The sequence below is a fragment of the Candoia aspera genome, chromosome 2, assembly GCF_035149785.1.
Source record: "Candoia aspera isolate rCanAsp1 chromosome 2, rCanAsp1.hap2, whole genome shotgun sequence".
Classification (NCBI taxonomy): Eukaryota; Metazoa; Chordata; class Lepidosauria; order Squamata; family Boidae; genus Candoia; species Candoia aspera.
The window spans coordinates 120,817,846-120,842,097 of NC_086154.1; the positions used below are offsets into that span (position 1 = coordinate 120,817,846).

Here is a 24,252-nt window from a genome sequence, read left to right on the forward strand (position 1 = left end):
GAGTAGGTAATATCTCCTGAGTAGCTTATTGAGGAAAGAGGCTTATTTTCTTGACATTCCCATCTCAAAAATTCTGTAAACCATCTCTTGTAAAACATGTTGCATACATTCCCAGCACATTCAAAGGTGACACATACCCCCCCCCTTTTTTTTTCCTATTTTCTTTTTTAGGACTGATACACTTCAATAAAGAGAATGAAGATTATCCATTGGCTTTTTGTGTGTACAGTGCACTCTGTACCCAATTTTGTGACACATGATGTCACATTAATGGCATTACAGTTTCCGGAATCTGTATCCCTTTAAGTACAGGCAAGCAAACCATATTGACCCATGAATGATAGCTCTGCATTTTAGCCACAATGACACACAGTCCTATGCCTGTGACGGAGATAAAAATACAAGATGGGATGGAGCTTTTTTGCCTTTTTTTAAAAAAGATTATTATTATTATTATTATTATTATTATACAAAATGTATTGGGAGTGCGGTGTTGCCACATATCTGGGCTGCTTCTGCTGGTATACTGTACATCTGCCTGTAATCTTGCATTCAGTGAAACTGTTGGAAACCCAATCAGCGAGGAATGTGACTATCAATACGTTTTTTAAAAAGCACCTCTCTGAAGTGTTTCATCCTCCCTTGATATAAATTACCTCATTTTTCCTTCTTCAAGTAATTTAGCGTGTCTTTTTACAGTTCCCATACATGGCCTTGAAGCCATCTGCAAGTCTTTTAGAAATAGTATCTTTGTTTCTTGTAAGTGAATGGCAAACTCCAATGTCAGTGTTATTCTCAAATACCAATTATAAATTTGATGTAACTCAGAAGGATCATGGATCACCAGGGAAAGCCACTATGGAAATTCAGATGGCTTCTTAGCAATTCTTTGGGCTCATAATAGGCTGGATGGCTTCTCATCAGTTGCATGAGCATCAATATTTTGGACCATATTTGTCACCATGTGAAAATAAACTCCCATGGTTGTGAAATTTGTTGGCAGCAAGTTGTGTCTATTAGGCTGGTTCAGTAGTGGTCTATCCTACCATGGAATCCTTGTGAAGGATTAAACTTTCCCCATGCTACTGATCTGTCTTCTACTGCAGGCATAAATATGAATGTGAATGTGAATATACCTTTGCAATGGTTGCTGCTAATAGAATGTGAACATTAGCATAGATGATATTCAATAATCAACAGTGACTTATCAACTTATTACAAACATATATACACACACACACATACATACATATCGTGTGTATGTATGTGCATACATATGCACACAGTATATATGTGTGTGTATAATATACATACATACATACATATATATATATATATATATATATATAATTGTAATCAACAGTTTATAAGTCACTGTTGTTCACATTCTCTTAGCAGCAACCATTGCAAAGACTGGAGAGAGAAAGTGCTTTTTTACCAAGTGTCCAGGGAAATGGTCAAGGATGTGCATAGAAATGCCAGTCACTGCAGCATGTGACTCGGTGTAAAAGATGCTTAGGATTATTTCAGCCTGCAGGCTCATTGAGAGCTAAAGTCAAAAAGATTATTGTTCTGTCATTGTGTTTCTTCATCCTATTCCAAGTTAGTGGATTCAGAAACCCAGGGTTAACCATAATAGGGAGTTGGTACATATCTTTGATGTTAAAACAATCATGTTTACTGATTTTTTTTTAACTGAAATTATATCTCCAATTTTGTGTGTGGATAAGTTTTCAATACTTGGGGCATTTCCAGTTGAAGGATTGGTGAATGTTGTTATTTTCCTATTAACCTATGTTACCATTTGTTTTCCATAGTCAGATTTTTGAAGTAACAGTTTTAGTCTATGTAACCTGATCATTAGTGACTTATTCCCCAGGAGTAAAAATATATTGTTGGCATGCGGGATGAGAATTCTGAAAGCTGTTGTTCATCTGGAGGCCACAAAAAGAAGACTATCTTAGATAATCATTCATATCTGTGAAAATTAGGCACCAAATAGAAGATGAGCATTGCTCTGTTCCATATCTTTGATAATGTTGTCATTGCCCTTAAGCATATTTAACTCTTGCCTTTGGTTGGGGCCAGGTTCTATAGTGCACTTCAGAAGTAGTGCTTTATATCAAGCACGTTCAGTGTAATTATTTTTCTGTGGGTGACACTATATATCAGTGTTTATCAAACTTGGCAACTTTAAGATGTATGGACTTCAACTCCCAGAATTCCCCAGCATTTGGCATGCTGGCTGGGGAATTCTGGGAGTTGAAGTCCACATACCTTAAAGCTGCCAAGATTGAAAAACACTGCTATATATTAATAGAGGAAGAACTTACCTCTCAGCTTGATATGCATATCACTTAGCAGAAAATCATGAGAATTGTTCTTTGGCTCAGATAATTGGGTTGCCCCAAAAGTACTGAAGCATTTCTTTAACCACACACTCAGCTTGTACAGACATAAGTAGCTTGGCAGCATTTAGTTTCTTGAAATGGATATCCCCTTGATGGAGTTACGTTGTGCCACAAATAGATGGCTGCTGTCTTTGGAATGTTCCTTGCAGAGGGCAACTGGTATTAATTTTGTTATGCACTTAGCCCGGCCAAATACATACCATCGTCATGCATGCTTCTGCGGGTGTGTATATATAAGTATAAAAGCAGGGGAACATATACACAGTTAGAAGAATTCAAGACTTGATATCTGCAGCATCACTATTTAGTAAAGCCTAGTGCCCTGTGTGCATTTTTGTTTTTTTATCACATCTATACACTGCCAGAATCCAAAGACTGTTGATGGTGGTGATGTAGATTTGTCTCAAAAAACAATTATTTGAACAATGTAGGACAGCTAAGCATATTATTTCCAGTGGCTAGGGCCATGTTGTTCAGTCGTTGAGTCATGTCCAACTCTGTGTGACCCCATGGACCGTAGCACGCCAGGCCTTCCTGTCCTCCACTGTCTCCCGGAGTTTACTCAAATTCACATTAATTGCGTTGGTGATGCTATCTAACCATCTCATCCTCTGCCATCCCCTTCAGTCCTTTACAGCATCAGGGTCTTTTCCAGTGAGTCCTCTCTCTGCATTAGTATCTGTCCTTCCAATGAGCAGTCAGGGTTGATTTCCTGTAGGATTGACCGATTTGACCTCCTTGCAGTCCAAGGGACTCTTTAAGATTCTTCTCCAGCACCACAGTTTGAGAGCATCAATTCTTTGGCGCTCAGCCTTCCTTATGGTCCAACTCTCACAGCCATACATTACTACTGGGAAAACCATAGCTTTGATTATATGTTGGCAAGGTGATGTCTCTGCTTTTTAATATGCTGTCTTAATTTTCCATAGCTTTCCTCCCAAGGAGCAAGCGCCTTTTAATTTCATGGCTGCAGTCACCGTCCGGGCTAGGGTCATGCATTACCCTAAACCAAAACTAAACAAATGGTATCATAGTTTAGCATGACCTGTGTATCCAGCTGCCATCTGCTTCTTAGTCAAGGAAAAATATACTTACAGCAATATCTGGAGATAGAGTTGGGAAGAGGTGGGATTTTATTAGTTGTGTTTAGTAGAACAAAAAAAGGACATAAGCAGATACTGGAATCCTGCTCAAAGCAGGGTGTGTTGGCCTGTGTATCATTTTGGCTTAGTGATGTGTACAGGTGAGTCTGTCAAGGTGCTTGCTACCTGTCAACTAAAATATTGACTGGTTGTAGCACTTTTCAGCATTCATGCAAATAACAGTGTGTGAAATTCAACAACTTAACAGACATTTAGGTGGGGCTTTCCAATAACACTGGGTGAGAAGCCTAGGGTTTGCCCTGAACATCAGTCAAACTCCCCTTCTTCCTTGAGGGGCCCAATTCCCTATTCCTCTTGCTGATCCATACTGTAAGGGAAAAAAGCTTACTGTGTCATTGAGTCAAGTAGACAGCAGAGAGTTAAGGCAAACTGGAAGAACCTCACTTAGAGACTTTCCTATTACAGAGAAGGCCACTTCCACCCTTTTCGGCCATTAATACCCTCTCCTGTGACGCCTGGCTAAAAATGATGCTGCCAGTAGTCTTTATAAAGGGGTTGGGGCCTTTAGCTCTAGAGATGTTGCTGAATACAATCATTGGCTGTCCTTTCTTGGGTGGATATAAACCCATCTGGAGTTATAGCCAAATCATCAGCAGCATATTTTAGCCCCATGAACCCTGACTGCAGGTCTTGCTAATTCAGAGGTAAGCAATTTGATGCTTTCCATATGTTTTGGATTTCCCTTTTCTTCGGTCCCAGGCATGGTAGGCAGTGTTAAGGGATTTTGTGGAAGTTACAGCATAACATAACTGGAAAGCATCAGGTTGTCTGGTCCTGTGCTAGGTTACAAGCAGGAGATGTCTCATGAGCCTCAGCCATCTCCAGAGTAAGCCTTTTGCTGCCTACCTGGCACTTCCCCTTTTTGCAAGTTAAGTGTTTTCTTTAGGGGACCTAAGATGAGGTATCAGATGAACCGGGTCTAAAGGGTGCAAGTAAAATTAAGACAGAGAACCATCTGTTCTGACATTGATTCTCCAATTTAAATTAAAAATTCAGTGAAAGAAATGGAGAAAGGGACTAAAAAGCAATGTAGTTGACCAGGCAGTTGAGTACATAGAATATGGAGTGGCCAAAAGAAGAAATGTATGTTGAGCAAAGAGATCTTTTTCTCTTCTCAACATAAAAAACAGGATATAATTAATTAACTACATAATTCTGGGTGAGTCAAAGGGAATTTGGATTAGGATGATCAGCTTCTGTTGTTACTGTTGTTTAAATATCTGGCATTTTCAATATGTGTAATATTCTGAAAATAAGCAAGAAATACAGTGAGGCACTTTTTCCACTTGCAAGCACTTCCCAGCAATGCTTCCTTACATGTCTGAATCACATGGATCAAAGGCACGCAACAGTTCCTCACCCATTAAGTCCTGTATGTGTTTGAGCCACAAGGTGGCAGCCTGATGACCCCAAATATTCCACCACAGGTGACTGCAAGAGAGCCAGGTTAGATGAGGGTATTTGTGGGTTTGTTTGCATTGTGTCCTTTTGGTAGAGTTCCGGTATGAAAACAGATTAGGTAAAGTGGCAAATGAACTATTAATAAAAACACAGCTACCTCAGTGATACGCAGCTCCAAAATTCTTGCAGTATACTTTTTAACTACAGGGATGAATGGGGTGGGAGTGAAGCTTTATCCCAGAGCTAATTTTTGTCAAGAAGCGACAGCCAAGTTGGCTTGTACTTCATTCCACTTCTATTTAGAAGGAAAATAAAGTTTATTTGGCTCTTCAAGAAGCCAGAATTCCTTTGCAGAAAGAATCTGAAAGAGATTGGAGGAAGCTTGACTTTCAGTGTGGCCTGTGGATTCTGAAATGTTCAATCAGTATCAGCTTTTGGGGAGAGAGATTTTAATCTGAGTGTTCATATATATTTAAATAGTATGGGCTGCATTTAGGGATTATAACTATCCCACTGCTAGCATTTCTTTGGGAATTCCATTAAATATTCTCAGGAACTTTGATTAGTTTCAAGTGTTTAGAAAAAAGAGTTGCCAGGCCTGACCCTCTCAGGTACCAGTTACCATATCATGCTCTCTCTCCTCCATGAAAAATAGTAAACTTGGGCCCAGAATGAGGTAGTAACAGCTCTGGGTGATCCACACTGGACTTCTGTCCCTTATCTGGCACATGTTTCCAAAATGAAAATTACTTTGCCAGCATAGTGACGATGCCCACTGTTTTTTTGTCCAGAATCCTTGCAGCTAAAGAGCAGTAATACTGCCTGTTTGTATTCTTCCAGTTGTTGATGTCCTTCTCACTACCAGCACCACCAACACTCTTGTGGAGACCCAATAACAGACAGAGAAAGGATGTAAACAGAACTAAGACAGATGGCCCAATCTGAGCTGGCTTGTGTCCAACTCAACTCCACATGCAAGAGTGGAAGCAGAGCTGCTCCCCTTAGGCAAGTGTCCCTGCTCAAATTCCATGACACTTTTAGTTACAGTAAACCACTTAAAGCTGAAAGCAAAGCTGCCTCCCAAAATATCAAGCACAGATTTAATTTTACCTCAGCATCATAAGATTGAGGACAATACGTCACATTCTGCTGGAATTGGAGTCTTTTCCCCCACTTTTGTACCCTTTCCAGAACTTCTGCTAGGGAGCTGTCCATTTCATACAGTATGATCTTCCCTCCCAAGAAGTAGAATTTGAGCTACAATTTGAGAGAGGTTCTATAGGATTTTGAAACTTCCATGTAGAGTCAACCTCATTCATTTCAGATGGCAGCTTCTACACGTGTGCACTTTCATATTTACCAGTTCCTTAAGTGATCTGGCATTTACTGGTGTATGTTCCATTTTGGTTACTGAGTACTTTCAACAGCTTCCACAGAACTGGGAATGTCAGCCTACTGCAGTAAAATCAAATGGTCTTGTGCACCCCCCCATTTTTTAAAAAGAAGTATGCTGTAGTTATAAAGTGTTACACCATATCAATCTGCTTGTCTTTAAAGTGCTGTAAGAGTCTTGATATTTTGCAGAATCTTGGGAAAATCAGTTGCGCAGCTTGTGGCACAGCAGCATCCCCTCTTTGACCTTTTTACCTATTGACTGTAGTACACACTATACCTTCCCTTCATGGTTATATCAAGTATGGGCAAACCATGAAACACCTCTGTCCCCAAAGTCCCATTTTTATAGTCCCTTGAGATCATGCTGGCCTATTATGGTTTGGAGATGTTTCACTTTTTTTTTCTTTTTTAACTAATAATCAGTAAAATAGGTACATTAAACCCTTAATACCCTTAATACATCTATCTTCTTCAAAAAGCCCCATTCCATCAATAAGTTCAATGAAGCTGATCTTCTAAGAATGAATGAGTGCTACAATTTTCTCTCATTTCACATTAGCTACTACAAAGAAACTTTCAGTTAAAAAACAAAACAAAATCCATACTTCTGCAAAGGGTATCAGTGGTCCACATTTTCAGCTTTCCTCCCACAATTCAAGACTTTTAAGGGAACAATACTCATTATTGTTTCATAGACATTTCTTCTCCTGTGCCTCCGACATCACATCTGGTGTTTGCCCAAAAAACCTGTGAGCTACTGATTGGAAAATACACAATTGTAGCATAGGTAAGTATGTTCTAGTTCCTCAGCAGACTATTTAGCCAATGAGGGCTTGTCACAACCCAGGTTTTCAAGAGCAAGTTTAAGGATGCTTTTAGTGGGAACTGAAAGCCATCAACCTGCACTTAATGAAACTGGCTTGCCTGGTTTACAGATCACATGTTTGGGTTGCAAAATGCCCCAGTCTAGTTAAGTGCTGAAAAATGAAGAATAAAATAAAAGAGGATTCCAACTAGTGAGGAGAAAATGTTTATTAATTTTAAAAATCACACTTAGCACTACTCTATGTTACAAAATGCTATTTTTCCTCAGAACCAATTTTAAACGTTTTCTGCACAGAAGTATTAGATGATTTAAAAACTGCTGTTTGAAAATACTACAAACATAGATTTGAACACATTTGACCTTATATTTCCACAACAAATTAGTAGCAGTTATTAACATAAAGTGCAAACAAATAAGGTGCTTTTGGCAACATTAGCTACTTGTTTTCATTTTCTGTGAAGCCAGTATTTTTTCCTCATAGTTTACGCATGACCTGTAATATTTTCAATTCCAAAAAAGGTCAATTTTTTAACTTCTAATTTTAAACAAGAAAAGAAAAATGCTTAATCTGAAGAAAAGCCTAACGATTTACAAAGAAACAAAAACTGGGATTGACTGTTCTGCAACATGCAAATAAGTAATTTTGAAACAATCTTAGCAAATTGTGTCAAACTCCAAAATTACATAAACCTGGATCAATTCCAAAATATGTCTAAATTGTAGAATAATACGTGACTAATTTTTCAAATGATTATCTCTTTGTGAATTCAGTGATAAGTTTGAATTTTCAATCTTCCAGTGTCACTATTCAGAATTTAATATATTGTGAAAAGGATAATTTAAAGAAGATACAGTTATATATTAAAAGGAATGTCAGAGTGTAATCTTAACAATTTGTCAGTAAATTTCTTCTTCCATTTGAGGGTCAATTTAATTGACCTTGTGCGCTTGATAGTTGTTATAATTGTGCAAAAGTCATTGATTGCTAAATCTGGGATTCCATTGAAATGCGGCTTAAAGTTGCCAGAGCAGTCTCATACGGTGGCTCCATTGTATTAACTGGACTGGAAATTTTGGCTGGCTCTCCAGAAACTTCAGAATGAATAATTAAAGCATCAGCACTAAATGACCGGACTCTGATTCCTGAGGAGGAGGAAGAGGAGATTTCTGGTTCTCCATTTGTTGTCTTATCAAAACCTGTGTATTCTTGTTCCTTTTTATCTAGATGCTTGGCACTACAGTAAGGAGCATAAACCTCAGTGGTTTCTTCAAATTGCAGGCAGTTGACTTTGTAGTATTTTTTCTTCAGTTGCAAGACATCATTGAATCTGTGCCCCCAAAGGATTTCTCGAGGCACATAGGAACTCCTTGACTGATGTGATGTTCCTGTTGAATCTCCAGTGTAAACAAATGTAACCAGGATCTCAAAATTGTCCTTAGCCAGAGTTTTCCTGTCAAGATCATACAATGGACTATCCTGGTTAATTTCATGGACAATGGTCACTGGGGTAGCAAGAATGATCTGATCATTTAGCAGTTTTAAGTCTTTGTATTCCAGGATCATCCTGCCTACCCTGTCTTCAACATATCTCAAGAGCTGGGCTCTTACTGTACCTTCTACCATATGATTGGGTCGAAAATCACCTATCCGCCACATCAGACAGAGTTTACCATCTCGTAAGCCTACTGTTGCATAATAGCTAAAGCGGATGGTCTGAGCCCGCTTTCGGGCAGTTGCCATTTTTGCTACAGCAGCTCCAATAATGAATGTGTCGATGATGCAGCCTAACACGGATTGTAGGACAACAGTCAGGATTGCTGCAGAGCACTCTTCGGTGACACAGCGGGATCCATAGCCTATGGTGGTTTGGGTTTCCAGAGAGAATAAGAAAGCCCCTGTGAAACTATGAACATTCTCCACACAAGGGGTGACTCCTTCTTCTGGTGATAAGTCACCATGCTGGAGTGCAATGAGCCAAAAAACTAAGCCAAACAATAACCAAGATAGGATATAAGATAAGGAAAAGATCACAAACATATGGCGCCACTTGATATCCACCAATGTGGTGAAAATATCAGCCACATAGCTCTCCCACTCCCCAAAGATATGTTTGAAGTAAACATTGCAACTTCCATCTTTCTGAAGGAATCGCTTTTGCATTCTTTTAATCCCCACTGAAGTAGTTTCCTGGTAACTCTGTGAATGTTTGAGTTTATTTGCTTCCATGCTTATAAGTTTATCACTGTGCTCCGCCATGCTTCAGGTTGGTATTGTGGAATTATTTTAGAGGACGCACTGAATTATCTCACTCATCTGTGGATCTGTCCCTCTCTTTTCATTTATAACCTGAAGAACAAACAAAAAGTAAAGATTTGACATTTTCAGTTTGGCCCCAGTTACATTTTTGAAGCCATATGTGGAATCCATACCAACTTAATTGGGGGATTGAAACAATAAACAAGTTATTTTTATCTTGCACTCTTAATATACAGTTTTCAACTGAATGTACTTTGGGTGATGGTTTATTCATTTTCTGCCCCTCTTGATCTTAACTTAGACTATTTAACCAGATATGCTAACTCTAAGTAGATAGAGATTTAGGGAGTTGCTAAGTCAGCGCTCATGCTCAAAGTGTCCTTCAACCTGAGCTTGACAACAATTCCACGGACACAATCAGGTCATTCCCTTGGCAACTGTATGGACTTCCACTGTATGGATTTGCCACTGATCTTTTCTGGGACGTTTTTCCAACACCCCAGTCTAGTCTGCAGCCCTGCTATTCCTTGGAGATTTCCCATTCAGGTGTTAATGTCCAAACATCTAAAGAGTGATCCCTCCCTATGAGAAGTATGTGGAGAGTGGTCTAGACAGCAAACTTTTTCCATTGTAGCCTCCAAGCGCTGGAACTGGCTTTCCGTGGAGATATATTTGGCCCCCCTGTCTCCTTGCCTTTTGCAAGGCAGTGAAAACTATTATTATTATTATTATTTCAATGTACCTTTAGGTCGAACTGTTTGTGGGCACCCACCTTTAGTATGTATGATTTGTAATCATATTTTTTTATTATTCTGATGATGTTTTATCACTGCTTTGTTCATCTTCCCAATTTTTAATTAGTTGGGAGATCTGCAAATATTATAAAAATAGATATAAACCAGGCCCAACCCAGCTTCACTTCTAAACCCGGAGAAGTTCATACAGGTGCTGCCACCTACTGAGATGTATTTTACATATATCTCACTTATATCTTGTTTCATGTTCTTGGCACCTCCAATTAAAAACTCTGACTAAATCTCCCATAAAATTATTGACCTTCCCCCCAAGTATGTACAAAGCAAAGGTAACTGGTTTAAATTTTAAAATGCATATAATGCAGATTTTAGAAAATAGTGTAGCAGCTTTTCTTACATGGCTGATGACCCAAAATTATTTTATGGTTTTAATTCATCCCTGGCTTTGGTAATATAAAGAACATCATATTAGGAACTCTTGGGTTTATTTTAAGTCTTAACATCTAGATTGCAATAAAAGGTAGCCTTGATACTTAAAAAATGGGGGTCAGCCACTGTGTCTCACCCCAACATACTAAGTGAAATCTGATTCCTGTAACACATAGCAGAAATTCAGAAAGAAATTCATTCAACCTGCAGCCTCCATTTTAAGAATGAAAAATGGAATCCTCATGGTTACAACATGTGGCCTAATTTTTGTGCCTTTTATTTCTCCTCTTTCTTTCCCCCTTGTTTTTTCTACCTTCCAAAATTTAAATATGTAGCCAGTGCTGCTGCATTCTGGACTGATTTAAGTTTTTGGAGGTTTGTCAAATGATCCTACATAGAAAGAGCGTGCATCATCATGGCCACCTTTGATATTCAGAATAATAGTTGTAATGAACAGAGATCACAGCTGCTATCTGGGCATCCAAATATAAAAGCAGGTCTGGAAATAATCCAAAATGCAAAAACTGACTTTTTAAAGGGAGTAGTAGCCCATTCAAAACAGTAAATTCTCATTCTGGAGCAGATCTCTCATACCCCCACTGTCATGAGTGCCGTTGAGCTGAAGACATCAGCGCAATGGCACACATGACAATAACAAGGAAACAGGGGAAGGGGCTCAAGATAAGTAGCCATCAACTGACAAAGACGGAAGGACAAGAAACAATGGCTAAACGGATCGCGAGGCACACCCAAGCTGTTAGCGCTAACGCAACGGAGATCGCCCAGCTGACAGCAATCACCGGAGGAATAGAGAAACCGATGATGGGCGATCCCGGAACGCCAGCGGGGCCTCGCAACCCCTCACCTACCGGCAGGACAACGTGTTGGACAAAGGGGTGTGACGTAACCACGAGTGAGGGGGCGCTGACCGGCGCGGGGTATTTAAACCCCGCACCGGCGCGCTCCTGTCACTCTCAGCTTTTTTCCTATACTGTACCTACACTGCGAATAAATCAGAGCCTGTTCCACAGAATCAGCGTCTGAGTATCATTCGGAGGTAGGCAGCGCATGACACCCACCTTCCCCCTAAAGTTAGAGTACTGCTGCATTGTCAGGTTTAAGTTTGTTACCCCTCTTCTAGACCATCACTACCTTTAGGAACTGGTTTAAGGCTTCGGGGGTTTCTGATAGGAACATTGCTCAGGCTTCCTGGATCCCAAGCCATTTGTGAAAGAAGAGAGAGACATTGTCAGTGTACTGGGAGAGAACTAACCAACACAAGATACCCTCCTGATACCTTATAGTCAAGGAATGACAAGAATCCCATCCTGTATCTTGATGATGCAAGAGAGAACCTCATGTTGAAGCCCTTTAAGAGCTACACCACAGAGTACTTTTACAGCCTGGGCACTTGCAATGGTGCGCAACAAGGACAATGGCTGCTGTTGCTGTAGGCAGTGATTGTGAAGGAATCTTAAAGGGGTGGGTGAGGAGAGACCTGGTTTATTTCATGGCAATCACAGATCCTTCCAAACTAAGACAAAATAGTTTCCCCAATTTCTCTGTTCACAAATATAATGGAAAATGTTGAGAAGTCATTTGTGCACCACTTTAATGCTTTTTTTCCTTAGACATTAAGTTTGTATTTGCAGGGAATTTTGTTGCTTGTTTCCTGTTATATAATCTCCATGTATTCTGAAGTAGTATAATCTGTTACTTCAACCCTGTACCTTTTTAGTATCATCTACTTGCTGTGCATCTTTTCTTTACTTCACTTTATACTTACTAGCAGCAAGAGAAAGTTATCTATCTGTCCAAAGAATTCAGATGATGAGAATGATGGAAACTTGAACTCAAATCAGTTGTCACTCATAAAGTTTCCTACCTCAGTGACACATTCATTAATTTTCTCTTCCTCCTCCCCAACGTTCCTCTGTGCTATGCTTCTTACATACAGAATTTTCACAAGCAGAGATTACAAATTTGGAGTCACTAAAATGTTAGTAAAACCATGACTGCTCCCCCACACTCATGCTTTTCATTGTGAAATATCTGCCCCATGAAGTGTAGTCCATCTCATTTGGGATGTGCTAAAGATCAAGAATTCCTTAGCCATATGAACTACAATGTCAGCTGTGCAAAGACACTTTTCCAAAACACTTAAAAAACCTAGCATACTTTCCTTTTCTTTTCCGGGACAAGAACGAATGTGACATATGGTGGCATATCCTCAGAATGTGGCCTTCATTAAAACAACAACAACATAACATTCATGGTTCCAAAAATACTTCTGGAATGTAGTTATTGGAAATATTCATAGACTTGATGTAACTGTGGCTTTAAGCACCCCTTCCCATTTTCATCCATTCCTTTTCCAAGAGTCATCTCTAAAATAAGAATAGGAAGTTTCTTACAGGTGTGGATTCAGAGGAAAACAACCAGGGCCTGTATTCTCAGGAGAGAGACTAAACCCTCACATCTGGCAAGAGATCCACTCCATCCACTACAAAGAGGGCTGCCCTTAGTCAATTTCTTTAACCCCTATCTTCTGGATAGAAACCAACCTTACCTGCAACACTCACACAGTTCTTGAAAATGAAATATGGTTCTGAAAATAAAGTCCTTTGACTTGAAAGCAGCTCGTAGTTTCAGGCTTCAGCATGGCTTCTGCGGCCTTGTGGTGAGCAGATATACCAGACTGGCCACTCACATCCCCCTCCCCCCCAAATGAACTCCACATGTATAATCTTCTTCCAGAGATTGACAGAATCTAAAGCATTGCTGAATATTCTGGGTAAGGTTGGGTCCCAAACAAGATACCTGTCATGCGCTGCCTACCTTTGAATAATGCTCAGACACTGGTTCGGTGGATCAGGCTCTGGTTTATTCACAGCGCAGGTACAGCGTCGGGAAAAAAGCTGAGAGTGACAGGAGCGCGCCGGTGCGGGGTTTAAATACCCCGCGCCGGTCAGCGCCCCCTCACTCGCGGTCACGTCACCCCCCTTTGTCCAATACGTTGCCCTGCCGGTGGGTGAGGGGTTGCGCGGCCCCGCTGGCGTTCCGGGATCGCCCATCATCGGGTTTTCTATTCATCCGGTGATTGCTGTCAGCTGGGCGATCTCCGTTGTATTAGCGCTGATGGCTTGGGTGTGCTCCGTGATCCGTTTAGCTATTGTTTATTGGCCGTTAGTCGTTGTGAGTTGATGGCTACTTATCTTGAGCCCCTTCTCCTGTTTCCTTGCTATTGTCATGTGTGCCATTGCGCTGATGACTTCAGCTCAACGGCACTCATGACATACTGCCCCCTGTCCGAATAGTGCTCCCCCCCGGTTTTCTGGTTTTTTCCTTTTTCTCGGTGGAGCTGTCAAACGGCACTTCTTTACTTTTTTTTTTTTTTTTGAAATTCCCGCCGGAGTAGTTGTCGCCCCTCCCTTTGCTCCTCCCTCTACCACGTGCCTTCCCAGGGTGTGTCCTTAGTGCGCATGCCCGGGTCACGCCCTGGCATGCGCATGCTCCAGCCACACCCTGTTTTGTTTGGCTCAGTTCGGCGAGGAGAGAGGCGTGGCTGGTCGGGTGCTTATCAGCTCCAGGTAGGGCCCTTCTTTTTTATTTAAAGTGCGTCGCCTTTGTTATTTGTGCTCCTGGGCGTTGCCCCCAGGTTGCCCTGTTGACTTGCTTGCCACTCCCCCGTGGCCGGGGGCGGGGGGAGGGTGCTGGCGAATGCTTGTCACTGCCTCGTGGGCCCGGGGCGGGGGGAGTGAGTCCCGGGGGGGGGAGGTCCACCCAAGTCGCGGGCTTGGGGGGGCCCTTTCCCTTGGGGCACGGTAGGCGGGGGGGGCCGTGGGGGGGGGTTTGCAGGGGACGGCTTGCTAACCTTGGTTGTGGCTTGTCGGGGTATGCCCGGTGAAATGCCCGGGTCAGGTCAGGCGCGTTAACGTTGTGCGCCGCCACCCATTCCGGGTGGGGGAAGTGTTTCCACCTGACCAAATAGTGTAGAGTTCCTCGTTGCTTGCGGGAGTCGAGTATGTCCCTTATCTCAAAGTGATGTTGCCCGTCGATCATCACCGGTGAGGGCTGTGGCGTGCTTGGGTGCCATCGAGAGGTGGTTGCCGGTTTCAGGAGGCTGGTGTGGAACACCGGGTGGAGTCTCCGTAGGTTGTGTGGCAGGTCCAAGCATATTGCTACCGGGTTCACTATTTGCGTGACTCGGAACGGCCCGATGTACTTAGGCCCCAGTTTTTTCGAGGGTTGGGGTGACTTTAGGAATTTGGTGGATAGGTAGACTTGGAACGTCGGTTGTTGGCGCCGGTGCTTGTCGGCCTGCTCTTTGTAGGCTGCCTGTGCATCCTTCAGCGCCGCTGTGATTATTGGCCATGATTCCGCGATCTTCCGTCCCCAGTCGCTAGCGTCCACCTGGGGTTCCGGGGGTTGAGGTAGCTCCGGTATGGGGACGAAGTCGCGCCCCGAGACTACCTCGAACGGAGTTTTCCCCGTGCTCGTGTGGACGGCGTTGTTGTATGCGACTTCGGCGAACGGGAGCAGTTCAGCCCAGTCGTCTTGGTGATAGTTAGTATATGAGCGTATGAATTGCTCTAAGGTGGCATTGAGGACCTCTGTGGCTCCGTCCGTCTGGGGTTGCCAGGCAGTGGATAGGGCCTGTTGGGTCCCCGTCAGCTTTAGGAAGGCCCGCCAGAATTTGGAGGTGAACTGTGTGCCCCTGTCGGTCACCACACGTGTGGGACATCCGTGTAGCCTGTACACGTGGATGAGGAAGAGTTTGGCTAGTTGTTGTGCGGATGGGACCGACGTGCAGGGGATGAAGTGGGCCTGCTTTGAGAAGTAATCCTTCACCACCCAAATGGCCGTTTTCTTCTGGCTGGGTGGGAGGTCCACTATAAAATCCATAGAGATTTCCTCCCATGGGCGGGAGGGTTCTGCCACCCGTTGTAATAGCCCCGCGGGTTTGCCTGGTGCCCGTTTGGCCCTAGCGCACGTTGGGCAGGACGCTACGTATGCTTTTACGTCTCGCCTGAGCGCGGGCCACCAGAATTGACGCCGTGTTAGGTGTAGGGTCTTGAGGAACCCAAAGTGTCCCGTTTGTTTGGCGTCGTGTGACCTATGCAAGATCGCTTGGCGTTGCGAGTCCGGGACATAGATTCTGCCTTCCCCCCATGCCAGGTCCTGTGCCATCGTTACCTTGTCGGGGTTTGCCAGGAACCAGGGGTCGGTTTTGAGGGCGGCGGCGAGGTCCGTGCGCATTCCCCCTGGTAGTTGCGGTTGGCTTCGTCTGGTCGCAGGTTGTCCCGCCGTCGGCTGCGCCGTAGAGTCGAGCTGCCTCCGAGCGCCGCTTCGGGTGGTCACGGCCATCCCCAGTTGCGAGGCAGATAGGACCGTCCCAATGGTGTCTGGGGCGGGCTCTTCGTCTTGGGGCAGTCGGGAGAGGGCGTCGGCCAGGAAGTTCTTTTTGCCCGGCATGAACTTCAGCTGGAAATTAAAGCGGCTGAAGAATTGGGCCCATCGGACCTGTTTTGGGCTAAGGTGTCTGGGCGTTCGTAGGGCCTCGAGGTTCCGGTGGTCGGTCCAGACCTCGAATGGTTGGGTGGCTCCCTCGAGTAGGTGTCGCCATGTTTCTAGCGCCGATTTTACCGCGAAGGCTTCTTTCTCCCAGACGTGCCATCGCCTTTCTGTCTCGGAGAACTTCCTTGACAGGTAGGCGCATGGTTTCAGGAGTCCCGTGGGGTCCTTTTGGAGTAGGATGGCCCCCAGGGAGAAGTCTGAGGCGTCGGCTTGGACCACGAACGGCCGTTCTGGGTCCAGGTGCGCGAGGATTGGCTCCGTGGTGAACAGCGCTTTCAGCTTGTTGAATGCGGTCTGGCACGTGGGAGTCCAATTCAACACTGTGCCCGGATTCTTGGCGCGTCGGGTGTCCCCCACCCCTTTGGTTTTGAGGAGGTCCGTTAGGGGGAGGGCTATCTCTGCGAACCCCCGGGCGAATGACCTGTAAAAATTCGCGAATCCGAGGAAGCTCTGGAGTTGGCGTCTGTTGCGGGGGCGCTCCCAGTTTAGCACCGCCTCGACTTTTGCGGGGTCCATTTCTATGCCGTCCCCGGAGATTCGGTACCCCAGGTAGTCTAGGCGCGCTTTGTGAAACTCGCACTTTGTAGGCTTGGCATAGAGCTGCGCCCTTCTGAGCTTGTCGAGGACTTGCCTGACTAGGTTCACATGTTCCTCGTGCGTTTTTGTGTAAATAAGGACGTCGATGTAGACCAGGACCCCTTTGAACAGATGTTCATGCAGTACCTCATTGATGAGCTGCATGAACACCCCAGGGGCCCCCGCGAGTCCGAAGGGCAGCACTTTGTACTGGAAGGCGCCTAGGGGGCAGTTGAACGCAGTCTTCCATTCGTCCCCCTCCCTGATTCGGATGCGATAGTACGCCTCGCGAAGGTCCAATTTGGAAAAGACTTTGCCCGTGGACAGGTGGGCGAGCATGTCCTTCACCAGGGGTAAGGGGTATTTGTTGGACAGGGAAGCCGCGTTTAGGCCCCGGTAGTCGGTGCAGAGCCGTAGGGTGCCGTCTTTCTTCTCCCGGAATAAGACGGGGGCTCCGACTTATTCCGACATAGAGCATGCTGGCTCTATGAATCCCCTGTCTAGGTTTTTATCGATGAACTCCCGGAGGGTTGCCATCTCCTTCGGGGTCATCGAGTAGATCTTTGGTCTAGGCAAGGGGACGTCAGGCAGCAGGTCGATCTGGCAATCCGTCTTGCGGTGGGGGGGTAGTTGGTCAGCTTCCGCCTCTCCGAAGACCTCGGAGAAGTCGGCGTATTGTTCCGGTAGGTCTGCTATGGTAGCGGCGTTGTCCTGTGTAGTCGCCTCCGCTCGTCCTACAGTGGGGTTGGTTCTGCCCGCTGGAACTGGTGCCCGATACTCGCCGTCGCCGAATGTGAAGGTGCGGGTCTCCCAGTTGATGCGCGGGTTGTTTGTCGCGAGCCATGGCATCCCCAGGACTGCAATGGGCCGTCCAATGTGAGTGACGACGAACGATGTGCGTTCAGTGTGAGTGCCCATTTGCAGGGTGACCGGCTCGGTTTGTAGCGTGGCTGGTTTCCCTCCCGCTGTAGAGCCGTCCAGCTGGTGGAATGCCAACGGCGTGGGGAGGGGGAAGCAGCGGAGGTCGAGTTTGGTGACTAGGTCGGGGTAGATGAGGTTTTTTGAGCACCCCGAGTCCACTAGTGCCGCGGCCGTGGTGGCTCCGTTGCCGGCAGAGAGTTTGATTGCCGCCATTATTACGGGGCTTTCGTCGTTCCGTCGAGGTGGTCCGCGCTGCTGTCCCACCGCCTGCCTCGCAACGCGTTTCAGGGCAGGCGGGGAGCTTTTCCCGCCGGCTGGTCGGGTTCTACGTTATCCTCTTCCCCCCAGTAGGCGTCCCAGCCTTCCTCTGGTGTCGCTGTGGCCACGGTCATTCGGCGGTGAGGGGGCGGCCCCAGGTTGGGTGGTTTGGGGCTAATTTTCGGGGTGGGTTTAGGCGCACTGGTCGGCGGTCGGTTGGCAAAGCAATCCACTGTCTTGTGCCCTCGTTTGCCACACTTCCCGCAGGGCTCCCGATTGAATTTCTTTTTTGGGTATATGGGGCCGGCCATCCCCACGTGTGGTGCGGGTACCTTTTTGCAGGCATAGTTTGTGTCTTCCGTGGTTGTCATGAGGAAGGTGCGGTGCGCGTGTTCGGCTTTCCCCGCGAGGTGGATCCACCCGTGTAGCGTTTCTGGGTCGTCGCGGTAGAGGGCCCATTGGAGAACGTCGCGATTGAGCCCCCTTTTGAACATTTCCAGCAGGGTGGTCTCGGACCAGTCGCTGACCTTCCCCGCGAGGGCTTTGAACTCCAGGGCGTAGTCTGGGACAGTGCGTGTGCCCTGTTTAAGTCTTTGGAGTGCGCTTTTCGCCCTCACTTTGTCTAGGGGGTCTTCGAAGTAGTTTTTCATCTCATTGATGAAGGCAGGGAAGTTGGCGAGGGCGGGGGAGCTGGACTCGTACAGTTGGACGTACCAGTCCGCCGCCCTGTCTTGTAGTTTGATCGCCACGGCGGCGATCTTGTCGGCTTCGGAGTCGTAGGAGTGTCCGTGCCTCCCCATGAACTCCCTGGCGTTCGTTATGAAGAACGACAGTTTCGTGGGGTTCCCATCGAAGAAGATGGGGAAGTCCTTTGGGGCCCGGGCGTTTTGCGCGGCTCTTCCTCTCGCTTCCCGGCCTGTGGTGTCGTCCGCCTGGGCCGTCTGCTGACCTTCCGCTGGCCCGTGGGGGTTCGGTGCTTCGCTCGGGGTGTGGGCCTGTGCGGGGACGTCGTTGGGTGGCGCGGGGGGCATAAGCGACTGGAGCATGGTCCGGAGTTCCGTCAGTTGGGCCCGCATGGCCGCGAGTTCAGCTCGTGCCTCCTCGTCCACGGTCCGCGCCGCCGCTGGGGCCGGTTCCGTCGGTGTGTCGGCGGGGGTGGGTTGTCGGCGGGGTTCATCCTCCCTCTGCCGTTGGTCCGCTTGCTCCGCCGTCTGCTGGGTGTCTCCATCGTCCTCCTCCGTGCTGACCGCCGTTGGGCTGTCGCTCCACGTCCGTTGCTGGGGTGCGATGTGGGGCGCGGGGTCCTCCGCTGGTTTCGGAAGGTATGTTGCTCCCTCCCACGGTCGGGTTGCCTCCGTCGCCATCTCCCCTTGGGGTTGGAGCTGCGGCTCGGGTCGGGTGGGGTGGGCGTCCATGGCTCCGGGAGTCCGCGGTGCCTCTGGCCTCGGTCGGTCCTCCTCTGTTTCTTGCCGTGCGGTTCGCCCTCCTTGCCCGCGTCGCTCCGGCTTCATCTTGCTGGTCTTCTCGCCGTCTATTCCTCCCACGGCTCGTTGTCGTCCGGTGGGGCTCGGCGAGGCTGAGTTTATGACTCTCAGCTTTATGTCATGCGCTGCCTACCTTTGAATAATGCTCAGACACTGGTTCGGTGGATCAGGCTCTGTTTTATTCACAGCGCAGGTACAGCGTCGGGAAAAAAGCTGAGAGTGACAGGAGCGCGCCGGTGCGGGGTTTAAATACCCCGCGCCGGTCAGCGCCCCCTCACTCGCGGTCACGTCACCCCCCTTTGTCCAATACGTTGCCCTGCCGGTGGGTGAGGGGTTGCGCGGCCCCGCTGGCGTTCCGGGATCGCCCATCATCGGGTTTTCTATTCATCCGGTGATTGCTGTCAGCTGGGCGATCTCCGTTGTATTAGCGCTGATGGCTTGGGTGTGCTCCGTGATCCGTTTAGCTATTGTTTATTGGCCGTTAGTCGTTGTGAGTTGATGGCTACTTATCTTGAGCCCCTTCTCCTGTTTCCTTGCTATTGTCATGTGTGCCATTGCGCTGATGACTTCAGCTCAACGGCACTCATGACAATACCTGATAATTCAGTTGAGAATCTAGTTTTACTATGGGATAGTATGATGAGATGTACTGTTGCCTCAATTGCCTAAGAGTTCCCACTCTACTGCTGTACAGTCAGGAAAATGGTTTTCAGAAGAGCTGTAGGCAATGAAGTAGATCAGGAGACAGCTTGAACTGATATGTTGGACATCTTAGTATGATGATGACCACCCATGGATAAGAACACATTATCATGCCTAATTCAGGACAATAAAGGCAACTGCATCTTTTGATCTTACTACTGCATCTTCAAATAACCATTCAGCAGAATTACCTCATCTGGTTCAGGAGCTTTTAGAAATGGATTGCTGGAGCTCATAGACACTGTTCTGATTCCCCTCCACCAACTGATGATAGTCAATTAAAATAGTAGTAGTAGTTTTATTGTGTGCCTATAATTAGGTGCAGTACAAAATAGTAAGGCACATGAAACAATATAACTCACTACAACTCAATTTAAGATCATACTAAAATAACTTGAATAACCCTCAGTAACTTGAATAACCCATAACATTTAAAACAATCATTAAAAACCGTAAGAAGAAATGTCTGCATAAAGTTAATAAACCAGCTTTTCAAAAATCCATAAAAATAAATATTTTAACACCTTTTTAAATTCTAATAACTCAGCCTCCACGTGTAATTCTGGAGGAAGGACTGGCCCTAGATGGGAAAAGGCTATTTTCCATGCAGCTATTATACTACGATGGCCAAAAAGTTCAACCTTGGTCTCATCAGACCATAGCACATTTTCCCAAATGCTTTTGTCAGACTTGATGTAGGTTTTCGCAAAATGTAGCCGGGCTTGGATGTTTTTCTTTGAACTTTTTGGCCATCATCCCCAAAAGTGTGTGTGGCGCAAAAACAACACTGAGCATCACCAAAAGTGCACCATGCCCACAGTGAAGCCTGGTGGTGGCAGCTTTATGGTTTGGGGCTGCTTTTCTTCAGCCGGAACTGGGGCTTTAAGTCACGGTGGAGGGAATTATGAACAGTTCCAAATATCAGTCAATTTCAGCACAAAACCTTCAGGCCTCTGCTAAAATGCTGAAGATGAAGAGGAATGTCACCTTTCAACACGACAACGACCCAAAGCATACCTCCAAATCAACCAAAGAATGGCTTCACCAGAAGAAGATCAAAATTTTGGAATGGCCCAGCCAGAGCCCAGACCTGAATCCCGTTGAAAATCTGTGGGGTGACCTGAAGAGGGCTGCGCACAGGAGATGCCCTCACAATCTGACAGATTTGGAGCACTTCTGTAAGGAAGAGTGGGCAAAGATTCCCAAGGCAAGATGTGCCTTGCTGATAGAGCCCTACCCAAAAGACTGAATGCTGCCATAAAATCAGAAGGTGCTTCAACAAAGTATTAGTTTAAGGGTGTGCACACTTACGCAACCACATTATTCCGTTTTTTTATTTTTATTTTTTCGCCCGAAAAGATTTCAGTTTGTTTTTCAATTGAATTGTACAGTTTGTATGTTATATTAAAGGTGGAAAAAAATTCTGAACTCATTTATCTTGGTTTGATTTTTTTATATCTCAAAAACCTGGCATTTTAATGGGTGTGTAGACTTTTTATATCCATTGTAGCTGTCACTTGGCACTGCTACATCTATCACCACTGCCGTCTTCTGGTCCTTGTCTACTACCACAATGTCTGGTTGATTGGTCAGTACCTGCCTGTCCACCTGGATCTGGAAGTCCCACAAGATCTTAGCCCTGTTATTCTCCACGACCTTCTGTAGAAACTCTCATCTGGACTTGGAGGGGTCTAGCCCATACACCATGCAGATGTTCCTCTACACAATGCCAGCTATTTGGTTGTGTTGTTCAGTGTATGCTGTTCCTGCCTGCATCTTATACCCTGCCACTGTGTGTGTGAGGCCTCTCTGCACAATTTGCACCAGCTTCTCATATTCATCCATAACAAATATTTTTATTATTGTTTTTAAAAAAAGAAGATAAAAACTAGTACACACTAGTATAAAGCAAGAAAAAGAAAAAGAGAAAGCTTAAATTGCAAGAAAGGGGGGGGAAAGTAAAAGAAAAAATAGGGAAGAAAGAAAAAAAGATACAAAGAAGTAGCTTCCAACCTTCTTTATAGCACTTATAAGTACAATTATAAATTTACCGCTTACTCTATGGTTACAGCATAGCTCTCTTTTTTCTATAATCTATCCTGTCTAATCATCAAAACCATAAATCGTAAGTTCATTTTTTTTTCCGTTTCACACGAAAAGGCCACAAGGGGTTTCCAGTCAGCAATAAACAGAGATATTGTCTTTTCTCTGATCAAAGCAGTCAATTTAGCCATCTCAGCAAGTTCCATCATCTTCACCCACCATTCCTCCATTGTGGGTGTTGCCAGATCTTTCCATCTTTGTGCATACAATAATCTCACCGTAGTTATGTATAAAAACAAAGAGTAAACTGAAGATCTTCAAAGCACATGATATATCACTGATGGGGGACTTTAATTACTTTAGCATCTGTGAGAGATAAACTCTGCTAAATATTGTCCTTTCAGGAAATTCCTGACAACTTTCTTCTTTAGAGGGTGGAGGAAGGCACAAGAAACTTGATATTAACCAATATGCAACATGTTTAGGAAATCACCATTTACTCTAAATGAGTTTAAAACTCAAGGGCCAGATGAATTGAGACCTAGGGTTCTTAAGGTTTCTGATAAATTAACCTTCAAACCAACAAGATAGAGATGGATCTGTCAAAAGTCAGATCAAGGATCAGCTATCCACTGAGTAGTATTTTGGATGGAAACAGGATACAAATCAAGTATTTCCTATGTCTCCATTTTCCTATGTAATGGCACTTGATCTAACTTCTGGCCTAACTCTGCTATCCGTGCAACACATGTGATGTCCTGTCTCTTCACAATATTGAAATTTGAAACAATGTTAAGTTTTTTTTTTAACAGGTGCATGTCATAGGGCTTCAGCACCAAAGACAGAGAGAGGGGCCTCTTAGAGGTGAGAAAAAGGACAACTTGCGGACTTGCTTACTGTTGTATTGTTGTTCTTAAATATATTTACATACTGCTGGCTATACAAAAGAATCTCAGAGTGGTTTACAAAACATAAACAACACAATAACAAATACACATGAACATATATCCTAAACTTCTGATGATTGCCTCAATGGCTTTGTCTAGATCTTACACGTAGTGCTTAATGTTGCCATACAACACAGCAGCCGAGGTCCAGAACACAATCACTCAGTTCTAGTCTCTGAGGCTGCCCCTGCCAATAGGAGCAGAATCACTGCAATACAATGCCCCCAATCCAAACTCACAAAGGTGGTCCAGGAATATACCGTGGTCAACAGTATCAAAAGTCACCAAAAGATCAAAAAGATCAACAGAGCCATATTTCCTTTGTCTATCTCCAACAAGTAGAGTCATCTATCTGGGTGAACATGGCTGACAGTGCACCCAAATGAGGCTACAACCTAGACTGAGATAATGAGATTCCTTCAAGAATATGTGCAGCTGATACAGGTACCACCTCTTAAGCAAGGGATATTTCTATTTGGGCAATAGTTGACTATGCCTGTGTGATCTTGGCCTTTTGGCTAAGATCAGGCGTAAGAATTGACTGCGTCTGGATCCGGGGAAGTTTCTTCAATTGTAGACATTGCACAGACTTCTTTAAGGCCAGGAATATCAGTGGATGATATTCAATAACAATATATTCAATATTGGATTATATTTAGTAACAGTATATTCAGTATTGTCTGGATCCACCCAGGCAACCATCCTCAGCTAACATATAAGACAGGCAGAGATCAAGAGAGCATACAGTAAGCTAGGCAGCTACAACCATCTTTCCCACAATCTCAGGCCTCACAAGCTAATAGTGTTCCTAGGTAATTACACCAGATGAGACACCTCAGTTTGATCTTCCTCAAAATGCATTGCAGTTGGCATAAAGACAAGTGATTTTATCTTCAGAATGCCTTGCAGGTCTTTGAGGGCTCCATCCCTGGGGTTTCTGAAGAAGGTAATAAACCCTGTCTCTGCTTTGGTCTGTTGGATGCAGGATAGAACGCAGTGTCGATTGAAAGTAGGCAGTACTACATCTTGTCCAGTCAGCTTCAAGGTGAGTCTTATACTCTTTGAAGAGCCTCATACAGGTTCTGAAGAGCCTAAAAAAAGCTAATG

General features: G+C 45.1%; 1 protein-coding gene across 1 annotated transcript in view; it reads right to left on the reverse strand.

Moving 5' to 3' along the window:
* Window positions 1-7,462: 7,462 nt before the first annotated feature.
* KCNJ16 (potassium inwardly rectifying channel subfamily J member 16) overlaps window positions 7,463-24,252 on the reverse strand; it is a 46,075-nt gene continuing 29,285 nt past the window's right edge. The window contains exon 2 of the mRNA XM_063293443.1: window positions 7,463-9,543. Within this exon, the coding sequence (XP_063149513.1) occupies window positions 8,182-9,453 (1,272 nt within the window). The 5' untranslated portion in view covers window positions 9,454-9,543 and the 3' untranslated portion in view covers window positions 7,463-8,181. The remainder of the gene's footprint in view (window positions 9,544-24,252) is intronic.